We start from the raw sequence: 20,353 nt of genomic DNA on the forward strand, positions 1-20,353 counted from the left end.
TGAAGGTGGGGGAGGTAACTCAGGAGGCATTACATGGCTTTATTTACTCCAGATGATGCCATAGCAACTTGGATTACCCTTAAGGTCCGGTGAAGTTTGAACATGGATCTCTTAAGAAGAGATAAGTCCAAGTAGATTTCTGGTTGGTTGGCTGCGTTGTAGGCATTTACAAAACTGTCCTTCCCATGGCTTTTTCTTCCATCAATTAACTGCTTCATAGCTGAACCTCAAGGTCACCAGGTCACACCAAGTGAATTCCTCCTTTGGAAGTAAGCACCACTGTTTCCTATAATCATGATAAAGTGAAATTTTCACTGTTATTGCTGTACAAACCTTTGCAACTAACATGGCTAGAGAAAAATGGCTATTGTGTCAATGTTGCTTGGATAAGTAAGGAAAGCCATATAGAGCAATTATAAGGGGAAAGATGAAAATATCAAATTTGGTGGACACATCATAAAGTACATTATTAAATAGTAGAAATATCTACTCTTATGAAAGGGAGAACATTTTCAATAACCCTGTACTATGTACATAGCTTGATTCATCTATGCCCTTAAATTGTATTAGTTCCTGCCTTTATTGGAGCAAACAAAAAAAAGACCAAGTAAATAAGGACCCACATACGCACCTTTTTCTCTGCACTTTAGAACTTCTGTACACGTGTGTTTGTATGTGTGTGTGTTTGCGTGTGAAACTGACTACGATTTCTCAACTTCAAGTGTTGTTAGCCATTTTTAAACAAATAATATACTAGTGTTATTTCATTTTTTCTTGATGGCATTGTTGCAACATTTTCAATTTGAACAAAAATGTCTTGTATTATTTTTATCTTCCATTTTTTCATTTATAATGTGTCATTTACAGCCTCTATCTTAATTGTACTGTAAGATAAGTCACCTCAACCACAGACATCCTTTGTAATATTTTCAGGGTGCGACATCATCTCTCCTGTATGCGGCCCGCCACGTAGTCTGGCTCTCGGCACACCCAGATGTCCTCTTCTTGGCCTCCTTCGCCCGCACTCATCTAACTGTATCCCTCTCCCTCCTCCTTATCTTCATGCCAAAGGTAAATATCAAATGGGTGAAGCTCAAAAACAGTAGGTCAGCCCTGGCTGTAACTCACTGTGGTCTTGGATCTACAGAATTTACTCTTCCCTCATGGGACCTTCATAGCACGCATGGTCCGCATTATTGGCAATGCTGTAACCTTCTATACACATCACATACCCCAACCCCACTGTCCAGAAGGACAGTAGTGGTTTTCAATATTGTGATGGTTTTCAAGTCCTGGATGAAGCTTGATCACAGTTCCACTGAACTGCCACTACTGCCCCAAGTCATGTGTGTGATTCACCATGGTCTTGGATCACGTGTTGGATTCATGATCAACAGCTATTCCTCTCCTGGAAGAGAGCTCAGAGCTCATATATGACCAATCTATGGAAAATGCTGTGACCTTACACGCACACACACCCCCAACTCTCAGCCGACGAGAGTTGGAGTAACGACTTGCAGTGGAGCAATACAGAAATTATTTCTTTGAATTCTAATTTCTTTATGTTCTTTTTAGTACTAGGTGTCCATAGTGTTGCAGCATACTCCAATTTTGGTCTTTTCAATGTAACTAATATTTTCTTTACCATTTCTTCATCCATGTAGTCAAAAGCCACTTTCATTGATCTTAATAAATTGAAAGTTTCTCCGACTAATTTATTGATATGTTTGTCTGGTGTCATGTTCTTGGTGATAGTTACTCCCAGGTCCCTTTCCGAGTTGACTTTTTTAATTTCCTTTGTACTAATTTTGTATTGTCCTGATATTCTGTTTTTGCTTTTTCCAAATTCCATTATACATTTCTTGATGTTGAAATTCACTTCACACTTCTGTCTCCATTTCCAGATTTTTTCCAGGTCTTCTTGTAGTGATTTGCAATCTTCCTCTGTACTTATTCTCTTTAGTAGTTTCGCATTGTCTGCCGTGAATAGTGTATACACATGAAAATTTATGACATGGCGTCAGGGATGACCAGTATGCTGTTAGCCATGCTGGGAGCAGTCTTGCTGATTAACATAGGTGCAAGTGGTCAACCTTCATGCATTGCAGTGGGCATTCCTGGTTACCCTACTCTCCTCTCTAACATTGGGGTGAGAGACAGAAGCTCTAGGATCTCTTTTAACCACCATACTCTGTGTCAGTTCCTTCCCCCACCTACCTCAACAACAGAAGGCAGAAAGTGGCATCGGATTCAATTAGCTAAACAAAGGGGAAGTTCTCATATAACACCGAAGAGAAAAATCAACACTTCCAAGCTTCTGGTGTCCTATGCCCTCCTTCTCTGTGGTGATATACATCCCTGTCCTGGCCCAGCTGCAACGAGAGTTCCAAAACACCCATGTGTAAGCTGTCTAAAAGGAGTCCGTCACAATAGCAGAGCCATCGGCTGCAAATCATGTGGGGAATGGACTCATATCAAGTGTTGTGGAATTTCTCTCGAAACCCACAATGCTGCCTTGGTGAATGAGGACATTCTCCACTTCACTTGCAATGGGTGTACACTCAAAGAACTAACAGGAACCCCATGTCCGATGGTGAGGTTGACCCTTCACCTGTTAACCCTGATCGCTGTGCCTCGCCCCAGTCAACACCCGGGGACAATTTCAACTGCTTCAATAAGCGGGCCTCCACTTTGTGCACTTTAATGCCAGAAGCCTTCTACCTAAGATAGACGAGTTCCGTTTACTAGCGCGGTGGACCAGGGCAGTAGTCATCGGTGTCACTGAAATTTGGCTAGACAGTACCATCTTCGACTCGGAAATTGCGATTCTGGGTTATAGTGTTGTGCGTAATGATAGAAAGAGGACCAGAGGAGGGGTATGTACTTACATTTGCAATGATTTAGCATTCAACCCCAGTACAGTCCTTATGAGTAACAGTGGGCTCAAAGCTGTGTGGGTAGAAATATTGTTACCTAAATCACATCCCATCTTATGCGGGGTCTGTTACAGACCACTGAAACAGATGTCCTTCTATAGCGCATTAGAATCTACCTGTTTCAATCGGGTCAATATGCATGACCAAGAAATTATTATCCTATGTGATTTTAATATGAATCTGGCAAGTACAAATAATAATCTTATTAAGGCAATAAGAGACTTGCTAAAATCTCATGGCCTGACACAACTGATTGACGAGCCTACTAGAATAACAGGCACATCCAGGTCCATCATAGATCTTATCCTGGTCTCCGATTGTAATAAGATAATGCAGGCCGGTGCTTATGATTATGGTCTTAGTGACCACAAGCTCATATATTGTACTAGGAAAGCTAGGAAGACAATTTTCAACAAGCACAACACAGTGAAGCTTCGTTCCATGAAGCATTACTCATGGGAACATTTTGTAGATGAACTGGGTAGGACAGACTGGTCGCCAGTACTAAATTGTACTGATGTTTATTAGGCTTGGTCTAATTTTAAGTACACATTTCTTACTATTATAGACAGAGTAGAGCCTCTCAAAGAGATATGAATAAAACAGAGGACGGAACCATGGATGACTAACGAAGTACTGGGTTTAATTACAGATTTATTGCTAGATTTAGGAAAAGTGGAAATCAGGAGGACTGTAATGGCTTTCTGTATTATAGGAATCAGGTGAAATATTGGAAGGAAAAAGCCAAAGCTGATTATTGTATTAACATAGTGCACCAGAACAAACATGATCCAAGGAAGCTTTGGCAAACACTGAAGACCCTAGAAGTGCACACAAAGCCTAGTAACAAAGTAAACAGGATAGGACTCATGATAAACGGTGAGCTTAACTCTGATAGGAACACCATAGCCAACCACTTCAACACCTTTTTCACAACCATAGCCACTAAACTAGTGAAATCCCTCCCAGTGGGTTCTGGGAAGTTTGGGCTTGGGTATGTTCAGGAGTACTATAAAGTCAAGTCCACAAAGTGTTTCAAACTACATAAGACCACTCAAAAAGAAGTGTTTAAATTACGGGCTAGCATAAGTGCCAATAAGGCTGCAGGGTTAGACGACATTCCTGTGAGGTTTGTTAAGGATGGAGCCACAATTATAACTCCCCCAATAACCCACATAATAAATTTGTCTATCAGTTCAGGATTTATCCCAAGCAACATGAAAAGGGCTCGGGTAACACCTCTCTATAAGAAAAACGGAAAAACTGAGGCTGGTAACTATAGGCCTGTTTCAATTCTAGGTATTATTTCCAAGGTTTTGGAACATATCGTATACAATCAGTTAGATACCTACCTCAGGGAACGTAATCTACTATGCGGCATGCAATCTGGTTTTATAATGAATTACTCAACAGACACCAGCTTAATATACCTTTATGATCTGATAAAACAGGAATGCGACAGAGGTAACTACACGGGTTTAGTTTTGTTGGATCTACAAAAGGCATTTGACACAGTGGACCATGATATTTTATTTAAAAAAAAATTCAGGCATTAGGAGTGGTGAATATTGGCTGGTTCAAGTCCTACCTTACAGGTCGCAAACAACTTGAACAGGTAAATGGAGCCTGTTCAGATGACAGAGAGATAACTTGTGGTGTACCACAAGGTTCAATTCTAGGACCGCTACTGTTCCTGGTCTATATTAACGACATGCCAGGTGCGGTGAACTGTAAGTTACTGCTATTTGCAGACGACTCCACACTAATTGTCTCAGGTAGGGACCCAGTTGAAGTAAAGGAGAAAACTGAGTGTCGAACTGTCATCAGTCCAGGACTGGCTCATAGATATAGGCTGTCTTTACACTTCGGTAAAACAGAAAGTATTGTCTTCGCATCAAAACCCAACCTCAGGAAACACAGCAATGTACAAGTCAGATGTGGGGTTAATGTCTTGAAGTCAAAACAAGAAGTAACCTATCTTGGAATACCCTTAGATCAGTCCCTCTCAGGGAATGCCATAATGGATAAGATTGTATCCAAGTGTTCACATAAAGTCAAATTTTTGTACAGAAAAGCCAGAATTTTTTATTTGGAAACAAAGAAGCTTCTGGTCTCAGCCTTGTTACAACATCACTTTGATTACGCTTGTAGCTCTCGGTACAGTAGTCTGAGCAGAAAAAAACAGTCTCGGCTACAGGTTGCACAAAATAAGATCATTAGATTCATGCTAAATTTACCTCAACATAGGCATGATGGTATAAAAGAATTTAGCAAGGTAGGAATGTTACCTGTAAAATATTGTGTCCAGCAGCTGAAACTAAACCAGGTTTACAATGTCATTCATAATTCTGCTCCCTCATATGTGAGCTGTAATTTTACGTTATTGGCTGAGCACCGAACCCGGAAGAGTCAAGAGTCTTTTATTGTATCTCATGCAGGTCCCTTCACCAAAAACAGCTTTCACTTCACAGGTGCTCAACTATGGAACTCACTACCTGTGTCCATTAAGAAGTCAAATAGCAAGGTTACCTTCAAGAAAAAAGTCAAGGGTTACTATATGTCTCAGCTATGGACAGAGAACAGCCTTGATTTTATGTACTACTAGCATAGTGAGGGATACCTGACTCCATGAGTAATACCATCTAAATCTGTGTTCACCCATAACTGTTCTGACCTCCCCTCCCTTTTTTTTATCCTTCAGAAGTGATTTTAGTGTGTGTGCATGTAAGGTGACATTATTACTATATGTGAGCTCTGAGTCCTCATCTGAGAGCGGAGTAACTGTTGATCACGAGTCAAATGTGATCCAAGACCATGGTGAATTACACACACACACACACATACACAACAAAAGTAAATGGGTAAAATATTTAGAAAAAAACATACTAAATCCAAGGCAATTTGGATTCAGACAAGGACGATCATGCGTCACCAATTTAATATGTTTCTATTCAAGGCTAATAGATATAATACAAGAAAGACATGGATTGTGCATTTCTAGACCTAAAAAAGCTTTTGACAAAGTACCACATAAAAAGTTGCTTAAGAAATTAGAAACTGAAGGAGGAATACAGGACAAACTATTTAAATGGATGGAAGACTTTTTGCAGGAAAGAAAAATGAGAGTAGTGATAAGAGACAAACACTCAAATTGGGATGAAGTAATAAGTGATGTTCCACTAGGAACAGTTTTGCCCCCAATAATGTTTGCTATATAGATTAATGATATGGATGAAGAAATTGAAAGTTGTATGAGCTTCTTTGCAGATGATGCAAAACTATTAATAAAAATAAACACGGAAGAAGATTGTGAGTCACTACAGAGTGATCTCAATAAAGTATGGGAATGAAGTAGGAAGTGGGAGATGGAGTTCAATACTAAAAAGTGTAGTATAATAGAATTTGGAAAAAGCAAAAAAAGAATAATAGGATCATATAAATTGGGAGAAGGAATAAAAAAAGTTGAAAATGAGAAGGACCTGTGAGTCATTATTATGAAACATATAAATAAGATTTTTGGAGAAACTTATAATTTAATAAGAACAATCAAAGTGGCATTTACATACCTGGATGAAGAAATGGTGAAGAAAATACTAATCACTTTGATAAGACCAAGATTGGAATATGCAGCAACGATGTGGTCACCAAGTACAAAAAAATGTATAACAAAACTTGAAAGAATACAAAGAGCAATCACAAAATTGGCACCAACACTCTCAAAACTATCATATGAAGAGACTAGCAAAACTTTAGCTACAGACACTAGAGCAAAGAAGAGAGGAGATTTGATAACTATTGACAGAATCATGAAAGGTATAGAAACTATTGATAGAGAGGATCTAATAAAATGGGATGATAGAAATACAAGAGGACACGGAAAGAAAATGAAGAAAGACAGCTATAGAAGAGATCTGAAAAAGAACAGCTTTCCTCACAGAGTAATAGACATTTGGAACAAGATAGATGAGAAAGTGGTGTGTGCAAAAACAATACATGAATTTAAAAACAGTTTAGATAAAATGAGATATGAAGACGGGACCCCACGAGCATAGCTCCCCTTCCCATAAAATACAACTAGGTGAATACACAGATTTTGAGAAACTTAGAACATTCTTTCAAGAAGCAAATTGGAAAGAATTTGATAATGAAGAAACAAAGGTGGAAGAGAAATGGACAATTGGGAAGGAAATCTATAATGAAGGTGATAAGTATGTACCTAGACAAAAACAGGAAGGGGTATATATAAAATCCTGGTATAATAAAAAGTGCAGTGAGGCAAAATATAGAAGATATAAAGCCTGGAAAAGGTGAAAAAAAAGAGAAATGGAGAATATACACCAAACTGAAATTAATGTGTAAAAATACATAGAGAAGAAAAGAGAAATTATGAAAAGGACATAATAGATAAATGTAAAGATCAACCCAAATTATTTTATAGATATGTAAACAGCAAGCTAAAAAATAAACAGGAAATACTTAAATTACATCAAGGTAATAAAGAATACACAGAAGATATAGAAATGGCAGATATTATGAACAAACATTTCAAATCTGTATTCACCAAAGAGGAAAAAAATCTACAAAACTGTGATCAAAGAATCAAAGAAAGATTTCCTCCATTGAAGAAATTAAACAATACTCAAAATGAAATGAGGAATCAATTATTAAAACTTGACGTTAACAAGTCACATGGCCCGGACGGAGTTGCAAACTGGATGCTCAAGGAATGTATAGATGAACTAACAGGAAAAACATACAAAATAATTGAATACTCACGCGAAGAAGGAAAACTACCAGGACACTGGAAAAATGTCAATATAGTGCTGATATATAAAGGGAGAAATAAGGAAGACCCATCAAAGATAGATGGACAAAATATCTGGGGGAGAATAATATACTGAACCCAAGGTAATTTGGATTCAGACAAGGAAGGTCATGTACCACTAATTTAATTTGTTTTTATTCAAGATTGATATATATATATTGCAAGAAAGGGATGGCTGGGCAGACTGTGCATTCCAGGACTTACAAAAGGCATTTGATAAGGTACCACACAGAAAATTACTATGAAAACTGAAATTATAGGATGCATACATGGAAAACTATTGAATTAGATGGAGGACTTCCTACATGGAAGAAAAATGAGTGGTGCACAGAGACAAATATTCAAAATGGGAAGAAATGAGTAGTGGCATCTCACAGGGATCGATGCTAGCACCGATAATGTTTGCTATATATGTAAATGACATGGACGAAGGCATTGAAAGTTATGTGAACTGCTTTGTGGATGATGCAAAATTATTAATGAGAATAAACTCTGAAATAGACTGTGATTCATTGCAGAGGGATGTAAACAAAGTCTCAGAGTGGTGCAAGAGATGGGAGATAGAATTCAAAAACTCTGAAATAGACTGTGATTCATTGCAGAGGGATGTAAACAAAGTCTCAGAGTGGTGCAAGAGATGGGAGATAGAATTCAACATCAAGAGGTGCTGTATAATTGAATTTGAAAAAAATCAAGAAGAGAATATCATGACAGTATAAAATTGATGGAAAAGAAGTACATACATACATACATATACCAAGGCTTTTTTCCCCCTTACCAGGGGGGTAGCAAAAAAGGACAAGGCACAAAAACATTCCCACCCATTTCATCCCTGAAAACACTCCACACCCCTCCACCCTCCCTCCCATCTTAGCACCTCCTAGAAGAAGTAAAGAAAGTAAATTCTGAAAGGGACCTAGGAGTAATCATCACCAAAGATATGTTGCCAGATAAACATATAAGATAGTCGAAGAAACACAATTTGTTGAGATCAATAAAGGTGGCCTTTAAATACTTGGATAAGGAAATGATCAAGAAAATAGTACAAACACTGATAAGGCCAAACTGGAATATGCAGTGCTGATATGGTCACCCAGTACAAAAGAGAATATGAGAAAATTAGAAAGAATATAAAGAGCAACGACAAAGATGGTCCCAACACTTTCAAACCTGACATATGAACAAAGACTGGCTGAACTGGTATTGCCAACCCTGGAACAAAGAAGAGAATGAGGGGACCTACTAACCATCTACAGAATTATGAAAGGAAAAGAATGCCTTGATAGAGAGGACTTATTAAAGTGGGACAGAGAAAAAACAAGAGGACATGCAATGAAACTCAAAAAGGATAACTACATAAGAGACCTGAAAAAGAACAGCTTTCCACACAGAGTGATAGATATATGGAATAAATTGGATGAAGAAATAGTGTGTGCAAACAATACAAGAATTTAAGAACAAACTTGATCTTGCGAGATACAAAAATGGGTCACCATGAGCATAGCTCCCCTTCCCATATAATACAACTAGGTAAATACATACCTACAAATTTGCATATTTGCATGGCACCCGTTTTTATTGCAAACATTTCTGCTTTTTCGTCTTAACCCAGTTAATGTCATCTTTATGTAAAGTGTCTATTAGATTTGTGAAAAAACCCTTATGCCCTCCTAGGCTTCATAGTGTACTGAAGAAACGTTGCTACTGTGTCTGCCTCCATCACTACTTGACCTTGTTAACTGCTAATGAATGTTTCAATATCAGCATGAAATTCTCATTTCATTATGCTTTCTCTACAAGATCTCTTATTTATACATCGCCCTGGCTTGTAAACCATATTGGATTTCATTCCATCAAAACCATGCTGTAGTTATATTGTACTGGGATTAACCATAAGATTAGTTTTAGCTGAGTGGAAGGTCTCATTGACTGAGACTATATTTGCACTGACATTCACTTTTTAGCTGACTAAAATTGTCTGGCAACTCGAAAACAAAGATCTAGCATGTGTGCCATATTCTGCTTTTTTTCACACTTCTGATCCACTTCTAATCCTTACTAGTTGGTTTGTGTGGTGGGAGGTGCTGGGCGCGATGTCCCACGAAGGACCTACTCAGCGACTGAGGGACCCCAAGAGCTACGTTTTTGTGAGCCACTCACAAATGGTGACTTGGAACCAGCAGACCTCAACTTGGCTCAAATGGACCCGGAGGAAATCAGGGTGAGTTTATTGATCAACCTACCAGATTACTAACATACTCATGCACCCACTTACCTACCTGCTTAGATACCTATCTACCTACCTACTTACCTACCTAGATCCCTACCTACTTACCTACCTACCTAAATACCTACTTACCTGCAAACCTACCTAAATACCTACTTACCTGCGAACCTACCTACATACATGCATACATACATGCATACATACATGTATACATGCATACATATATACATGCATACATGCATACTGCAAATAAATCACTTGAACATGTGATCAGAAATATGCTGGTAACCACTTACAAAAGAGAAACACAGAAATCCCAAGTGCTTTCGTGTAATTCACATCCTCAGGGGAGAATACAGACAAAAGTACAATACGAAGACAATATAAATGGAAAAATGTAAACCTTAGAGAGGTAACAAGGCTCCAACGGAAAAAAATAGGAGAGGTCACAAGGCACCAGTATACATGCATACATATACATATATGCATACATACATACATACACATAGATACATTTACACATTCATATATACATACATGCTTACATAAAAGAGCAAATATAGTACTAATATATAAAGGGGGAAACAAGGAAGACCCCACTAACTATAGACCAGTCTCTCTTACAAGTATGATAGCTAAAATTTGTGAAAGAATCATCAAAACTAGATGGGTAATGCATCTGGAAAAAACAACATACTAAATCCAAGGCAATTTGGATTTAGACAAGGACGATCATGCATCACAAACTTTATGTGTTTCTATTCAAGGCTAATAGATGTAATACAAGAAAGAGATGGATGGGCTGATTGTGCATTTCTAGACCTGAAAAAAGCTTTTGATAAGGTGCCACATAAAAAATTGCTTAAGAAATTAGAAACTGCAGGAGGAATACAGGGCAAACTGCTGAAGTGGATGGAAGACTTCTTGCATAAAAGAAAAATGAGAGTGGTGATAAGAGACAAACACTCTAATTGGGATGAAGTGATTAGTGGAGTTCCACAAGGAACAGTTCTGGCCCCAATAATGTTTGCTATATATATTAATGATATGGATGAAGGAATTGAAAGTTATATGAGCTTCTTTGCAGACAATTCAAAATTGTTGAAAAAGTGACTCTGTAGAAGATAGTGAGTTGCTACAGAGTGATCTCAATAAAATATGGGAATGGAGTAGGAAGTGGGAGATGGAATTCAATATTAAGAAGTGTAGTATAATGGAATTTGGAAAAAGTAAAAAAAAAATAGTGAGATCATATAAATTGGGAGAAGAAGAAATTAAAAAAGTAGAAAATGAGAAGGACCTGGGAGTCATTATTATGAATAATATGTCCCCTGAGAAATGTATAAACAAAATTTTTGGAGAAACTTATAATTCAATAAGAACAATCAAAGTGGCATTTACCATATTTTCCGGCTTAAAATGCGCACCCATGCACTTTGTTATCTCAGTACACAGATAGCGCGCACCGACGTATAACGCGCATGCCAGGAAAAGTCACTGGTGGCTAAAGCTCGTGAACTGCATGTATGCGACTCCTGCTTGCGTTGGTCCAATGTTTTGTGGGAAATATGAGCCATGAAAAGTTGATTGAATACAAAACGTACATGAAAAATTTCGGATTCTTACAGCAAATTTGTAATTTACTATCCTGAGGGAATAATTCATCTTACAAGTTTTTATCACCGTGTTCAAGTTTTTATCACCGTGTACAAGTTTTTATCGCCATGCAGCCATAATGTTTCGGTTCATAAGTGTCTTTACTGAAGTGACGTTTAGTTTAACAAACTCTCGCAAGAGGGTGTTTAGTGTAGGCTAGATTGGCAATAGAACTGTCAATCTCGGCCCTGATCTCGCGTATTCCGGGTGAGCTAAAACGGCCAACGTTCATGATGTTGGTATCAGTGCTGTTTTACGGATCCCAAATATTTGCATAGACTACGATAATTAATGTTAGTAAAAAAAAAAAAAATGAAATAACGGCGATTAATTACTTAGTATCATGTGAACGAGGTTACATGGAGAAGTATTTTTCATTGGCTAGAGCCACCGCTGGGAAATCTGTTGATTTGTCACTAAATTAAGTGTCAGTTTAGGCATCAATCAGCACACAACTAAGAAAAAACCGGAACTACATGTACCGGTATATGACTCATGTTATGCGTTGGTCCCTTATTACTTTGTAGCTTAAATAGTTTGTAGGAAATATGATCTAAAAAAAGTTTATTGGAAGTAAAATATACAGAAAATTTTTGGGATTTTTACAGAAAATGTTCATGTTATATCTTGAGGAAATAATTCGTCTTTACCATTTTTTATTTAATACTGAAACAAACTAAAGACTGTTTCGTTTTAGCTTTGAACCTACAATGACAGTGGTGAAATAGGACAGTCTCTCATCGAGGTGACGTTTAGTTAATATAACTCCCAAAAGAGGGTGTTGTAGTCAGGTGTTTGACACGAGTTTATGAACGGCCGCAACGGAATTTGTACCGTACCTAAAGTGAAGCAACAAAACCAACATAAAAATTCAAACTAGGATGCTGTGAACATGGGCAAATATCATGAATATTGATCATGTTTCATGGTGTTTAGGCCTATTTAAACATGAAAAATAAGATTCGATAGATACCTACCTATACCAAATATTTATATAGCCCATGCTGGCATATTCTTTCATGTCACCATGGCTGTTCTTCTTGTTCTCACGGAACGTCACGGAGAAGTGTGCCTTCCCGACTTTGTGACGGCCAACATCGTCACGTTGTTGTGAAAAAATTACACACACAGCCGCAGAATTTTTATCGTAGGCCGTAGATAATGCGCACCACCGGATAACACGCACCCCCCATTTTTAGGCCCTTCCAACGGAAAAAAGTCGCGCACTATACGCTGGAAAATACGGTACATACCTGGACAAAGAAATGGTGAAAAGGATACTGGTCACTTTGATAAGACCAAGATTGGAGTATGCAGCAATGACGTGGTCACCAAGTACAAAAAAATGTATAACAAAACTTGAAAGAATACAAAGAGCAATTATGAAATTGGCACCAACACTCTCAGAACTATCATATGAAGAGAGACTAGCAAAACTTGAACTACAGACATTAAAGCAAAGAAGAGAGAGAGGAGACTTGATAACTATATATAGAATCATGAAAGGCATAGAAACTATTGATAGAGAGGATCTAATAAAATGGGATAGTAGAGATACAAGAGGACATAGAAAGAAAATCAAGAAAGACAGTTATAGAAGAGACCTGAAAAAGAACCGCTTTCCCCACAGGGTAATAGATGTTTGGAACAAGTTTGATGAGAAAATAGTGTGTGCAAAAACAATACACGAATTAAGAAACAGTCTAGATGAAACGAGATAGGAAGACGGGACACCACAAGCATAGCTCCCCTTCCCATAAAATAAGACTAGGTAAATACAATTAGGTAAATATATACATATATACATACACACACATAGATACATACAAGGACTGTGAAGCACTGCAGGAAGACCTGAATAAAGTATGGAACTGGAGTCAGAAATGGGAAGTGGACGTTAATACTAAGAAGTGTAGCATAATGGAGTTTGGAAAAAGCAAAAACAGAATATCAGGAAAATATACAATTGGAACCAAGGAGGTAAAAAAGGCAGGATCCGAAAAAGATTTTGGGGTAATTATCACAAACAACTTGTCCTATGATAAACAGATTAACAAAATTGTCGGGGAGGCTTACAACTTGCTAAGATCAATAGAAGTGGCATTTGCATACTTGGACAAAGAGATGATAAACAAAATATTGGTTACATTGATAAGGCCTAGAATAAAGTATGTGGCAACATTGTGGTCACCTAGTACCAAAAAGAATATAAAGAAAATAGAAAGAATCCAGAGAGCAGCAACAAAAATGGCACTTGCACTTGCAAACCTATCATATGAGGAGAGATTGGCTAAACTGGAGTTACCAATGCTGGAGCAAAGAAGAGAGAGAGGTGACCTACTGACCATCTACAGAATCATGAAAGGCACAGAGATACTCGATAGAGAGGACTTACTAAACTGGGACAAGAGAAACACAAGAGGACATGGAAAGAAAATAAAAAAACATAGCTACAGAAGAGAACTGAAGAAAAATAGTTTTCCACATAGAGTTGTGGACATTTGGAACAAACTGGATAATGAAATAGTATGCTCAAAAACCATTCATGAGTTTAAAAGCAAACTAGACACTGCGAGATGCAAAGGCGGGACACCACGAGCATAGCTCCCCTGCCCGCAAAATACAACTATGTAAATATACATTCATATATAAATACATATCATGATTTAAGTTGTGTCCACAACTTCGTAAGCCAAAAATACATTTGAGTCTTCTTTATCCAAGGATAAAAGCTGATATTGGGGCAGTGACCAACTCACGTCATGAGGAGCTCGAGTCCAGACTGTCTGAGTCCTAGGGCAAGGCCTAATCTAACTTTAGAACTCAGTGTCTAAGTTTGCGTTTGAGTCGACACCTTACATTTATAGTCCAGGTTTGACATTTCTACTCCTCTATACAATCAACCAATTAATCTACAATTCAATAGTTCATCCTGTCAATCAATCAACCAACCAATCAGTCAATCAATCAATAAATCAATCATTCAATCAATCAGTCAATCAGTAAGTCAGTCAGTCAATGAATAGATCAGTAAATCAATCACTAAGCCAACCAAGGGGTCAATAATGTGAAAAAATTTAACTAAAGTAAAATTTCAGGACTGACGGCATGCAAAATTTGCACTTTTCCATGTACCACTTTTTCCTATCTTTTTATTTTGCTTGCTCTCCTGTTGTTCCTTACCATCCTCTTTATCCCACATACCATCTTTGCATGATACATCACTTCCTCCTTGGAAGATACTTATTCCTCCTCTACTCCTGTTTATATTTCATCCTTCACTACCTCCTCTTAATTTTTCTCACTACCTGGACTACACACACTCATAAAATATACCTCCAACCCCAATTTCACTTTTGAACTTCATACTTGGGTAAAATAAAGCACCTTGTGCTCAAGTAGTGAAAGTAAAAAATTAGCTTTATTTATTAGCATTATTTCTGAAAGGTTCTATACATATTTGCTAGTGTGAATTGATTGTAAAACATCATATAAACACTATATTGTTAGATGAGATGCATAGGTTTGTTGCCCATTGCATTAAAAAAAAATTCACCTCCACTGCAGCTTTCTTTATTGATTTGGAAAACTCTTCAAATCTTGTTACAGTAAACTTCCACTTATCCAAACTCCAAGGGGGATTAGAAATGTGCGATTAACCGAAATGTTCGGTTAATCCAACTTTGTAGGTTTAATTTCCGTAGAGTTTTATGTGGTAATGTCAGCTGCAATATTCGTACCTGTAAACTTAACATACACTTGGAAATGCTTATAATAGTTCATAAACATATTCTATAGAGTATAAAGAGAAAATGTTTAAGGAGAGCTTGTGATACTGTATCGTCACCGAGAGGACTCACGAATGTATGTACCGCCAAACAGCCGATCAGGTGTAAACATGGAGTGTGCTGCCACCGTGTGAGCACTTGGTGAAGCTTGCGAGTGGCGCGGGGCTGGCGGAAGAGGCGGCGGGGTGTTTGAATGTTCGGTTGAGATCCAAATACGTTTGGTTGAAGTGATGGCTATGGTATTGAGAAATGTTCGGTTAATGTGATTATTCGGTTAAAACACGTTTGGATAAGTGCGAGTTTACTGTATATTCTTGCTGTATACCACTTATAAGATTGCAGATTAACTCTATTTCTGGAGTCTTAAAGATCTGAAGTCCTTTAGTAATAAATTCTTCTATTAGTAAAAGTTTTATTTTTGGCATGTACAAGAAATGTGTTTAGGCATATACAAATATTGGCATATACAAGAAATATACAAGAACTAGGCTGTTCACACTTTCAAGTTCAATGTGTTTTTCTCTTCTAAGCTGGGTATGCCTAATTGGTACATTAATTAAAGTTAGCAAGAAAAAAGAAGTCCATTGTGAAAATATCATATAGTGCATTTTACTAGTACATATTTTATACAAAAAATAATGGCTTATGACAATAAAAATTGAAAAAGTAGCAAAACACAATAGGAATATATCAAAACTACTTTCAAGGGGACTATGGGCAAACACTTCCATGCCCTTCATAATTCTATGAAGGGCATGGAAGCTCTTAACAGAGAAGACTTGCTAAATTGGATAGGAGAAACACAAGAGGACATGGAAAGAAGCTTAAAAAGGACAATCATAGAAGAGACCTGAAAAAGAACAGCTTTCCTCACAGAGTGGTGGATGCATGGAACACATTGGATGAAAAAACAGTGTGCGCACATGTGTATGTATTTACTTAGCCTAGTAACCCCCATCATACTTCTCAGACACCTCATCTCAAACACATTCAAACTCCTTCTCTCTTCCTCTCTTATGTTCCATGTTTCTTCCCCATACAGTGCTGTATAGAGTGGATAGAGTGAGAAATGAGGAGGATAGAGTGAGAAATGAAGAGGTGAGGAGGAGAACAGGGGTGGTAAGGGAGTTGGGAGATAGGGTTGATGAAAGAGTATTAGAATGGTTTGGACACATGGAAAGAATGAGTGAAGAAAGACTAGTAAAAGAGGTATGGAAGGCAGATGTGGAGGGAGTGAACATGAGGGGGCATCCTAGGATGAGATGGATGGATGGGGTGAAGGGGGCTTTGGGGAAGAGGGGAATGTTTGTTGAGGAAGGACAGGAGAGGACAGAAGACAGGGGTGAATGGAGAAGGGTTGTATATGGATGATGTTGTGATGCACAAGGTGGAATGGGTGGGGGATGGGGGGTGAGGTAGTATGTGTGAGAAAAATTTGATGCAGCCCTAAGGGATTTCTCCCCGTCTTCTCCTTTTCTGCATGGGGGGACAGAGAGGGGGGGTCACCGATTTAATAAAGCGGCCTTGCTGTGGATGTGCAGTGGACAAGATGCAGGGATGACCCATCATCCAGGAGGTGCCAAGATAAGAGGGAGGTGGAGGGGAGTGGAGTGTATTTAGGGATGGAATGGGTGGGAATGGTTTTCATGCCTTTATCTTTATGACTACCTCCCTTGTAAGGGGGAAAAAGCCTTGGTATATGTATGTATGTATATATGTATTTACCTAGTATTATATGGGAAGGGGAGCTATGCTCGTGGTGACCTGTTTTTGTATCTCGCAGGATCAAGTTTGTTCTTAAATTCTTGTATTGTATTTGCACACTTTATTTTTCATCCAATTTATTCCATATATCTATCACTCTGTGTGGGGAGCTGTTCTTTTTCAGGTCTCTTCTGTAGTTATCCTTTTTGAGATTCATTGCATGTCCTCTTGTTTTTCCTCTGTCCCACTTTAATAAGTCCTATCTATTAAGGTGTTCTTTTCCTTTCATAATTCTGTAGATGGTTAGTAGGTCCCCTCATTCTCTTCTTTGTTCCAGGGTTGGCAATTCCAGTTCGACCAGTCTTTGTTCATATGTCAGGTTTAAAAGTGTTGGGACGATCTTTGTTGTTTCTCTTTGTATGTACATACATATACCAAGGCTTTTTCCCCCTTACAAGGGAGGTAGCCAAAAAGAAAAAGGCATAAAATCATTCCCACCCTTTCCATCTCTAAATACACTCCACTCCCCTCTACCCTCCCTCCCATCTTAGCACCTCCTGGATGATGAGTCATCCCTGCACCTTGTCCACTGCCCTCCCTGGGTCAGAGGCAGTGTCGCAAGGCACAGCACATCCACAGCAAGGCTGCTTTATTAAATCGGTGACCCCCCTCTCCGTCCCCTCATGCATAATAAAAGGAGAAGACGGGGAGAAATCCCTTAGGGCTGCATCAAATTTTGCTCACACATACTACCTCACCCCCCATTCCACCTCATGCATCACAGCATCATCCATATACAACCATTCTCCATTCACCCCTATCTTCTGTCCTCTCCCATCCCTCCTCAACAGACTTCCCTCTTCCCCAAAGCCCCCTGCACCCCATCCATCCATCTCATCCTAGGACGTCCCCTCATGTTCACTCCCTCCATATCTGCCTTCCATACCTCTTTTACTAGTCTTTCTTCACTCATTCTTTCCATGTGTCCAAACCATCCTAATACTCTTTCATCAACCCTATCTCCCAACTCCCTTTCCACCCCTGTTCTCCTCCTCACCTCCTCATTTCTCACTCTATCCATCCTAGTAACCCCCATCATACTTCTCAGACACCTCATCTCAAACACATTCAAACTTCTTCTCTCTTCCTCTCTTATGTTCCATGTTTCTGCCCCATACAGTGCTGTTGGCACAATCACTCCTTCATACAGTCTCCTCTTAGCATCCATTCCCAAATGTCTATTCCTCATTACACTTTTTAATCCACCAAGGCATTTACTCGCTTCTCTCAATCTACATTCTACCTCCACCCCCACTCCGGTGTAACTAGTATTTTTTTTTACCATTTCTTCATCCATGTAGTCAAAGGCTATTTTCATTGATCTTAATAAGTTAAAAGTTTCTTCAACTAATTTGTTGACATGTTTGTCTGGTGTCATGTCATTTGAGATAGTTACTCCTAGGTCCCTTTCCGATTTTATATTGACCCTAGATTCTATTTTTTTTTTCTAAATTCCATAATACTATATTTCTTAATGTTGAAGTTCACTTCACTCTTCTGACTCCATTTCCAGACTTTGTCCAGTTCTTCTTGAAAAGATTTGCAGTCTTCCTCTGGACTTACTCTCTTAATAGTTTTGCATCATCTGCAAAGAAGCTCATAGAACTTTCCACACCTTCATCCATATCATTTATATAAATAGCAAACATTATTGGAGCCAATACAGAGCCTTGTGGGACTCCGCTTATCATATCTTCCCAATTTGAGTTCTTATCTCTGAGTACCACCCTCATTTTTCTCCTGCTCAAGAAATCTTTCACCCATTCCAATAATTTTCCTTATATTCCACCTATTGTTTCAATTTGTCTTAGTAGCTTTTTGTGTGGTACTGTCAAAAGCATTTTGTAGTTTTGATTGATGATTCATTGTGTGTATGTGTGTGCATGCATGTGCACATGTGAAGAAAATACCCTGCAGGGGTTCAAATGGCAGATGAGCTTATGAGATTACAGTGAAACAAAGATTGAATCCCTTAGGTTTAGCCTTGGTGTAAATAGAAATGCCTATCTAACTCTTTTTTATTTAGCTTAAGACAGTGTTTACAATTTCATCTTTGACAGGCGGAGCTGAAGCGCGTGTACACACAACTTGAGGTCTTGCGCAACAAAACAATGCGCAAGGATAACCCACACATCTCTAAACGTCGTGGAGGTCGAAAGGCAACCCATCGTCGATTTTCCATACAGGTAAAGTATATCTGGTCAGTCAGCCAGAGGAGTACAAAACTATTTCACATGAAAACTAGAAGGAAACTGGTTATGATTAAGAGGATTAGGAATGGGACAAAGAGTAAATGGTGAGGAGCAGTGTGGGTCAAAGAAGGGTAGAGGATGTGGGGATTTTTTTTTTTTCCTTTATGGATTTGGAGAAAGCTTATGACAGGATAGAAAGTCTCTGTGGGAGGTAGTGTAGATATATGGGATTAGGGGAAAGCTGTTAAAGGCAGTCAAGAATTTTTACAATAGTAGAAGAGCCTGTGTTATGATTGGAAATAGAGAAAGTGAGTGGTTTGAAGTAGAGGTTAGACTGTGTGAGGACTGTCATGTTGCCATGGCTGTTCCATGTGTACATGAATGGGGTGGTACAGGAGGTAAATATGAGGGTAATGGGCAGGTGATTGGAGTAGTTAGAGATAGTGGAAAAAAATGGGAGGTAGTCAGTTGTTGTTTGCAGATGGCACTGTGCTTGTGGTAGGGTTGGAGGAAGGGTTAAGGCAGTTTGTGATAGAGTTTGGGAAGGTATGCAATGAGAAGGTTGAAGGCAGATATGGGTAAAAGTAAAGTAATGAGATGAACAGAGATGGAAGTAAGTCATATAGGAGTGATGTGGAGGAAGTGGACAATTTTAAGTATCTGGGGTCACATGTGGCAGGAGTGGGGATGTAGGTAAACTAGAGATTGAGAGGAGGTGCAAGTAAATGTCTTGGGGGATTGAAAAGTGTCATGAGAAATAGGCATCTGCAAATGGATGCAAAGAGAAGATTATATGAAGGGGATATTGTGCCTACAATGTTGTATGGGGCAGAGATTTTGAGTATAAGAGAAGCAGAGAGGAGAAATTTAAATGTGTTTGAGATGAAATGTCTGAGAAGTATGGTAGGGGTTACAAAGCTGGATAGCATGAGAAATGAGAAGGTGAGGAGGAAAGCAGAGATGGA

The 20,353-nt window shown here is 38.5% G+C and overlaps 1 protein-coding gene across 5 annotated transcripts in view; it reads left to right on the forward strand.

Annotated features, from left to right (window-relative positions):
* The window catches only part of smog (G-protein coupled receptor 158 smog), a 205,192-nt gene that overhangs the window by 137,747 nt on the left and 47,092 nt on the right, over positions 1-20,353 (forward strand). For all 5 annotated transcript variants that reach the window (XM_076201999.1, XM_076202000.1, XM_076201996.1 and 2 more), the window contains exons 10-12: positions 934-1,071; positions 9,824-9,982; positions 19,257-19,382. In XM_076201999.1, the coding sequence (XP_076058114.1) occupies positions 934-1,071; positions 9,824-9,982; positions 19,257-19,382 (423 nt within the window). The remainder of the gene's footprint in view (positions 1-933; positions 1,072-9,823; positions 9,983-19,256; positions 19,383-20,353) is intronic.

The sequence above is a fragment of the Oratosquilla oratoria genome, chromosome 18 (genome assembly GCF_046742065.1).
Source record: "Oratosquilla oratoria isolate Oo_2021 chromosome 18, ASM4674206v1, whole genome shotgun sequence".
Classification (NCBI taxonomy): domain Eukaryota; kingdom Metazoa; phylum Arthropoda; class Malacostraca; order Stomatopoda; family Squillidae; genus Oratosquilla; species Oratosquilla oratoria.